Source organism: Hypomesus transpacificus, unplaced genomic scaffold, assembly GCF_021917145.1.
Source record: "Hypomesus transpacificus isolate Combined female unplaced genomic scaffold, fHypTra1 scaffold_116, whole genome shotgun sequence".
Classification (NCBI taxonomy): domain Eukaryota; kingdom Metazoa; phylum Chordata; class Actinopteri; order Osmeriformes; family Osmeridae; genus Hypomesus; species Hypomesus transpacificus.
Window position 1 is genome coordinate 443,851 of NW_025813700.1, and position 7,885 is coordinate 451,735.

Sequence of the window (7,885 nt, forward strand, 5' to 3'; positions counted from 1 at the left end):
GCATTTATCAAACTCATAGTAATCTATGATTGGCCTGGAGTTATGTCAAAATACTGTGTATTTCTTTGTATTAAATCCATTTATCATCAAATGAAATTTCTTTAGAACAAAACAAAACAAAACACTAGAAGCAGTCCTTGAGTGCATTTGAGTAATAGAGAGTGACTCATTGTACAAATTGAAATGCAAATTGTGCACGTGTGATTAGAATTCCATGCTTGTATGCCTATTGATGCTTGAATGTTGGTTCATTTATTCAAATGATCTAACAGGCAAAATCCAAATGGGTAACAGTCATTTCGATTTACTGTACTTGCCTTATAAACTTACAAGTTTAACTTGAGGAAAGGCAGAGCATTGCAACTCTTGCAGAAGGTTATCATGAATTCTATATCCATCATCTCGTTATTTTCAGCCATAAACCGCCATAACACCCTGCGGTGCTATTGATAATTGGAATACCAGCAACACCTGGTGGACAGTTACAATACTACAACCGAATCAATTGATCTGATTTAATATAAAACACACACTTATTAAAAGCCAAAAGGTGCACCCTTGATTTTTTCTGTGGATTGATAGTGCACGCTACATTATACATGTATTCTACTGTATTTAAATGCGCCACAGCGCTGGGTAGTAACAGAACGCACTTAAATGGCAGTTTTTTTTCATGTAGACGCCCTCTGGTGGCTCATCAACAGAAACACAGACAGGACCAGCAATGCAAACAGGAAGCGTATCGTTACCATGAACACAACTCTGTGTTTGAAATCATGGCGCGTCTACGAGGTTTCACCCACTGCTAGATTTGCTGTCACTTTAACTGCAGTATAAAGTACAATGGAGAGACCCAAAGCAGATGAAAAGCTCAATGCTCCTTGTGATTTTGTGGCGTCAACCGCCACTAGTAAGTAAACTTTAAACGATGTAAATTACTTGGCTAGCAAGCTAATATTAGTGCTAATCTATGGTGCTAACGAGCTAAAATGCTAGCGAGCTAACTGCCCCCATAGATTTGTGGCTTACTTACTTAACACAGTCATGTGACAGATGTCTACTTTTTGAAGTGATAACATTTGCAGGATAACTAGCTAACCTGTGCCCTTTATACTGTTACCCAGGGGCTGACCACAAGGATTTGATGACCCCATCCCATTTCACAGCAAGCTTTCAGTCTACCTCCATCGCGGTGCCAGGTGCCACAAGAGCACCAGGGACAACACCGCTCACGTGGGTAACTCCTGCCCCAACAACACAAACAATGGATCCATGGCTTGCCATCAACCAGGCCAAACAGGAAATCCTCGAATTGCGCAAGGAAAACCAGAGGATTATGATGCTACAGGGAGATGAATCAAAAAGGAGGCATGCTACTGGTGGTTGTGCAGACTCCAGAACTAGGTGGCTGTGTTCGTCTCGAATTTTTTGACCTGTCTATTCGCTCTTCACTCACCAGTAAAATGTGCGTAGACGTGCCCCCCCTCTGACGTGCTGTTGTGTCCGTCACATGTCACAGGTCCGGGGAGAGGGGTGACACGTCGAGATGGGAGACAGAGTGGAGACTGGACATGGAGAGGCTGAGGGCGGAGTCAGAGCGACTCAGGGGGCAGGTGGAGGCTCTTAAAGAGGCTGCAGGGAGGCAAAGGGAAGAGATGCGAGATAAGGAAAGCTACCTCAACAGGTATGCAGCATGTGATATACATGTTCGTAGCTAATCCAAAAATGACACACATTTTTTCTTCCAGGTAGCCTACTTAGTTCGGAGCGTTCCACAATCACGGAAGTTGATGTACATTGCCTGTGGACTGAAATGTGTCGAATCCTCTGAGATCAGGAACGGCAGTGTTATCCGTGGGTTCCGCTGTCTTCCAAATGGGTTCCTCAATGTTTCACACTGCGTTTTGTTTCCCCTCTGCATTGGCAGGCAGAGTGTTGAAATGGAGGCAGCGCGTGAGGAGTTATGTAAGACCAAGGCTGAGCTTGGCATCATTAGTGTGGAGCTCAATCTGAAGAGGGAAGAAAAGGATAGAGTCAGCGCTCAGGTAAACAGCTGTGTGGTGTCAACTGTGGCAGCCTATCGATTTCTGCCTTCCCGTCAGCCAATCAAAGTATTAATGGGCCAATGAATATTAACGCTAGCCCGTAGTGTAGCTCCTCATTACTCCAAAGGTAAAGCAACCAGGCAAGACAAGCTTGAGATGAATTACTGCCTCTAGGTACCGGCTAATTTTGTTTTCTTTTTTTTTCCCCCTCTCTTGACCTTGCACTGACGCCGCCCGCTTGTGGTGGCGTGCAGCTGGGGAGATTGGAGAGGGAGTCGGGGGAGGAGGTGGAGAGGCTGAACAGGGAGGTGGAGCGGAGCAGGTTGGAGGCTCAGAGGCTGACCGCAGAGGTCGAGGCCGCCCACCTAAAGGCCGGGGCGGAGGCCAGTGAGCACGCGTCCAAACTGAGACGGCAACTGGAGGAGTCACAGAGGAGACAGGAAACAGAGGTGAGGGCTGGTCGCTCTCTAAAGCCCTGGCTTTTTTTTTTCGGGTTCCACAGAAAAACCCGGAAGTTCACAAATCATCAATGAGATATGGTCACGGAGATTCTAGTAGACGTATCTCCTTGTGTGTCTGTTTTCAACAGTTGCGGCAGTTGACTTCAACCCATAGTACAGAGATGGCTTTGGTGACACAATCCAACTCTGAACTGCAGGCCAGACTGTGTGTCCTGACCCAGGAAGTGACTCAGCAGAAGAGCAGTCTACTGGAGGTGTCTGCAGAAAGAGATGGGCTGAACGAGCAACTCAGGTGCCCAATTTGATGAAGGCAGTCCATTGAGAAGAAGAAGAAGGGATTGAAAGTGAAGTGCACCCGAACAATCACTAATAGAAATCGGTTGCGATTGAGTAGGAAGCTAAACCTCAAAGAGCGTTTTGGAAATCTATTACATCTAAATTTGATTTATAGGGCCTGGGGCTTACAGTATGTACAAAGCACACTTTCAGTGATGGACTGGTTTTTCTGTTACAGCCAAATGGGAAAGGATTTTGAGACCCAGTCGGCTACACTGCAGAGTCTGAGAAATTACATCGGGGAACTTTCCCCTGAGAAAGGGGAGAAGGATCAATTGACAGAAACAATTCAGGTGAGAAGTTGCGATACTTATGGCCCAAGATTGTGCTTAACCAACCTGATAGCAGCTTCTTCTAGAAGGAAATGTCTATATATATTTCCTGTATTTTCTATGAGTAAAAAAAAAAAAAATCTTTAGGAGATCGATAGTGTTTTACTACTTTAATTGTTCTGTCTTTTTCAAATCTCTGGCGTTTTGTTAGAGGCTGCAAAGAGAGAAGGAGGCTCTGCAGGTGACGACAGAACTATTGAACGTCAGACTCAACTCTGTGAACGACATATTAGCTCTGCAAGAGGACGAGATGATGGAGAAGGTGAGCGAAGGAGAGCGAAACTTAAACCTCCCGACACAACGTGGTTTCGGCTTCATGGAAACCAACAGTTGTTTGATATCGAGCGATATAGTCTTGAGGTGGGTTGTTGTGTGTGTGTGTGTCCACAGGCCGGCTCAGAGACGCTACTTAAGGGCTCATCTAAAGGAGGCAGGGTGCTACGTTGCTGGAGGGAGAAAGTCTTCACGTTGTTGGTCCAGCTCCGCGCAAAGGACTTGGAAACGAGAGGAGAAAGGGAGAAACTTCACTTAGCGGTATGTCGTTGTCGTTGAATTGCCTCATAAGCAGCGACGGCGTCAAATGAATGATCGTTAAATTGGCATCTGCTAAATGTAAAAGTAAATCAACATTTCAATCCATGATGACGTTTTTAGAATGATATTCCATGACATACGGGGGGCTAAACTGCAGTCGGGATGCTGGCATCGTTCGACAAAGCGATTCCTTTTCGGAAAGACTCACCCGGTTTTGTCCTGTTTGGACCCAGATGTCGTCCCTGGAGCGGCAGGTGAAGGAGGAGAAGTACCAGGCCGGCGTGTTCCAGCACGGCCTGCAGGACCGGGCTGCCGAGCTGCACCTGGAGAGGGCTGCCAGGCAGGTCAGTCTGCTCCCGGCGCCTCACACTACCTGGAGCTAGGAGGATGGGATCTCCTCCATTTTGATCGAAGCACGACACTCTTTTTGGGTGGTTGGCATTTCGAGGATGCCCGTGCCCTTTGCGGTTTCGGGGACTGCAGGGGGCGCTGTTGTACCTGTTTACTTAGCATTTAAACTGACACAAATTCCCAGTGAGGTCTTTGGTAATTGAGTGATTATGGATGATGATGGGATTAGTTCAAGATTCGCAGAGGAGATGAACAGACCCTGAGGATGCCACAAGATTGCATCCAGATTGGCATTTGAGAAGGATACGAAGTCAAAGGTCATCATGTTTACATCGCTAACAGAGGCGCTGTTTGGGAATTGTCTCCAGGTTGTTGAGCAGGACTTAGCCAGTACCCAGAAGGAGAACGCAGAGCTGAAGACTTGTTGTCAAGAGGCGGGAGCTGGACTGAGCACCATGACAGAGGCAGTCCAGAGGTCAGTGAACACAGATCAGAGAAGGCCGCTGGTCCCTGCTATAGCGTAATTCAAAACCCCATTACAGCTGAATTTCAGAGAGTCATGGGTTGATGTAGTCGAAAATACCCTCCTTACAGCTATCTGAATGTGAAGTCTGGTGAATGTTTGTTTAAAGCACCGGTTTGCCTTTCCACAGATGCAGCCAGGTGTTCGAGGCCAAGATCGCTGAGCTGGAGAGCGCCCAGTCACGCCTAAACAGTCACAGCCAGAGACTCACCTTTGCTAAGCGAAAGGTGGACACAATCCAAGGTGCTGACCGATGGTCAAACAATCATTTCGTTTTCGATGAATAGTTGGAGTCGATGGCGTTTTGGATCACTATGCTCAGTTTGCCTTCACACACACACTCTCTCTCTCTCTCTCTCTCTCTCTCTCTCTCTCTCTCTCTCTCTCTCTCTCTCTCTCTCTCTCTCTCTCTCTCTCTCTCTCTCACACACACTGTTGTGTTACAGGGCTGATGATGAGGAAGGAGGCCCTACGGAGGATCCAACAGCAGCCTCCCAAGCCGGCCGACGTCGTCCCCGAAGGGTACGACCACAATCCCTCCGGTCAGACAGGAGACGGCGCTCTCTCTCCCTCTCTCTCTCTCTCTGTCTCTCTCTCTATGTCTGTCTCTCTCTCTCTATGTCTGTCTCTCTCTATGTCACTCTCTCTCTCTCACCGTAACCCCCTCAGCAGGACGTCCTCTCCCTTTGTCTCCGCCTCGCAGGAGCCGTCTGGGAGACCTCAGGGCAGAGCTGGCCCTGGTGTGCGAGGAGAGAGACGAGCTGGCGCAGGAGCTGAAGAGGACCCCGGACCTCGTCCAGAACGCCCTCGCCGACCTCCGCGAGCGCCGTGAGTTCCCGCTTCCGTTTCGGAGATTCGAACCCCCGAACCGAACCGTATCCAGCGATTGTGTGTGTGGTTTTTTTGTGTGTTTTTTTTGCATGCAGTCGAGGCCCAGGTGAGGCAGTTGAGCGGGGCCGTGGAGCAGGGCAGGCTGGAGGCCCAGGAGGCCGCGGCAGGGCGGGAGGAGGCCGAGAGGAGGCTGCTGGAGGCCCACGCACAGCTGGAGGAGGGCAGCCTCCGTCTGGAACAGCTCAGCGGCCAGCTGCTCAGCCAGCGCCACCAGAGAGATCGAGGTGAGGGCTCTTCACCCGTTAGTATAACTTCAAATCAAATGAAATCAATCAAATCTGCACACTGTGGTGTGCCAGGCATAAACAACGTATGAATATACAGCCATACACCCGTGGACTCTGAAACAGAGCGGGGTTCTGGCCACACACAGCTGGACTCACCAGTCAACGTGTGGTTGTCTGCGTAGCTTTCACTTACCATTAGATATTCGGTACTTCAGTTCGGGGAAAAACACCTGGACTGGACCCCTCCCGTGATGCTGGAGAACCTGCAACATGTTACTGCTGCTGCCGCACACCCAGTCGCCCCCATGGGAGGAGAATGAAAGTTGGACTCACTGACTCATGTTTGCCCCCCCCCCCCCCCCCCCCCCCCCCCCAGAGCTGTCCGATGCGGAGGAGCGCTGCGCCCGGCTGCAGAGGGAGACGGAGACCCAGCTCAACACGGCCAGGAGGGAGCACAGCAAAGCAGGTAGGAGGACTAGACACGCCACCCCCACGCAGCGGGCAAGTGGGACAGGGCCGAGGTGGGATCGGAAAAAAGAATTCCGGAGGCAAAACGTCTTCTAATCGAGTTATGGGGTGGAAGGGGTTGGGGGGGGGGGGGGGGGGGGGGGGTTCGAGGGGTTTGACGCGTGTCATTTTTTTGAAAAAGCGCCAGTTCCGGAATGGTCCGGACAGCTGACCTGGAGGGTGTGGTCTCTCCTCTTGCAGTTGTGGCTCTGCGCCAGGTGGAGAGACACGCGGAGAGAGAGCGGGAGCAGGAGAGAGGGGCCCGGCGACTTCAGGAGGAGCACAGCGACAGGGAAATCAGCGAGCTGCAGAAACGACTGCAGGACATGGACAAGGACAGAAACCTGCTTCTGGTAAAGAGGGCCTGACGGGGGGGGGGGGGTTGTATACTTGCTGTCTGTGAGCAGTTCTAACTTTGGGGGTTACCTGGTTCGAATCCGGCCTGGGCCTTTGTTTGCTTGTCTTCCCCGCTCTCTCTCCCCGCTTTCCTGTCTCTCTCCAACTGTCTCTAATCATATATAAAGTACAAATCTGGGTAAATAGTCCCCCCCCCCCCCCCGAAATATATTCATATCATTTAAATGAAATCTGATGGAACTTGTCCCCAGGCTACAGTGCGTGAACGAGGTCTGCTGAGCGAGTATAAACGAGCTCGCAGCCGAGCCCTCCGGACCTCCACCGTCCTGGGGGAGCCAGAGAGGCTCCCGGGGACAATCCCTCCCTCCAGTCTGGGAGGCAAAGACAAGCCACCCCCCAAAGGTATCCTGCCTCCTCAGCCACCACACCTCCGTCTACACGTACCGGGGCACCACTACACGCGAGGGGCACAACCAGGGCCGAGACGCTAGCTGAGCTTGTCCTGTGTTTTGGGGGGGGGGGGGTGTTTCCTGCCAGAGTCTCTGTTGACCATGCTGGGGGACCTCCAGGCTCTTAGCTCCTCCCTGGCGGAGAGCTCCGAGGACTCGGCTGAGGAAGAGGGGCAGGGCGACGGCGGGAAGGCAGTCGGAGACGCCTGATTGGGCTGCGGGCCCGAGCGGTCGGAGACGCCTGATTGGGCTGCGGGCCCGAGCGGCCACAAGCTCGCGACGACCTGGAGACGGGGGGGGGGGGGGGCGCTTATTCGGGGGTTGAGCCATCGAGGACTGAATGCGTGCTATGTGCTATACGTGCAAAATGCTGATTTATGTTCCCCCTTTTAAAAGCGTTTTATAAGGTTTGGTAATGCGTCTGAATTAGTCAGAGCCTGTCAGCTGTGCCTTTGCAGACAACAGCTGCAAAAACGAGGCTTTCATGCCAGCTCTCGGATTCGAATTGCCAGAATGAAATGCGTTTCTTTCCTTTCGTTTTTTTTTTTTTTAAGTGAGTTTCTCAGTGTCTCGTTAAGAAGGACCGTTTATATATATATACCGTCGAGTCCACTTCCGCTTCCTTATTTACCATAACAGTCCAACCGGGAAGAGTTCATTGCAGGTAGGCGTGTAGCCAGCACTCTCTGAGGCTAATCAATAAGTCAATGGTCTCCTTCCCAGCATGGAGCTGCCTGACAGCAAAATCAACAGAATGGATAGCCTCGTTCCAAACAGAACACCGACGGAGGAGGCCCAATCACCGGATGAGTTATGTCTCTAAGTGCTCCCGAGTTGTAACGCCCAAGCGAGGATGGTCCTCAGCCGACAGT

At 50.9% G+C, this 7,885-nt stretch overlaps 1 protein-coding gene across 2 annotated transcripts; it reads left to right on the top strand.

Moving 5' to 3' along the window:
- The first annotated feature begins 752 nt into the window (after positions 1-752).
- Positions 753-7,304, top strand: cchcr1 (coiled-coil alpha-helical rod protein 1). Of its 2 annotated transcripts, none has more exons than XM_047050513.1 (19): positions 753-910; positions 1,125-1,404; positions 1,520-1,684; positions 1,928-2,045; positions 2,300-2,494; positions 2,635-2,798; positions 3,021-3,135; positions 3,326-3,436; positions 3,565-3,708; positions 3,942-4,052; positions 4,428-4,534; positions 4,713-4,825; positions 5,029-5,104; positions 5,286-5,410; positions 5,509-5,697; positions 6,077-6,166; positions 6,409-6,560; positions 6,816-6,966; positions 7,102-7,304. In XM_047050513.1, exons 1-19 carry the CDS (start codon positions 844-846, stop codon positions 7,221-7,223), a joined length of 2,595 nt encoding a protein of 864 aa, XP_046906469.1. In that variant the 5' UTR covers positions 753-843; the 3' UTR covers positions 7,224-7,304. The 2 variants fall into 2 exon arrangements, with proteins under 2 accessions (XP_046906469.1, XP_046906470.1); XM_047050514.1 differs by having other exon boundaries at positions 759-910; positions 2,704-2,798.
- Positions 7,305-7,885: the final 581 nt, after the last annotated feature.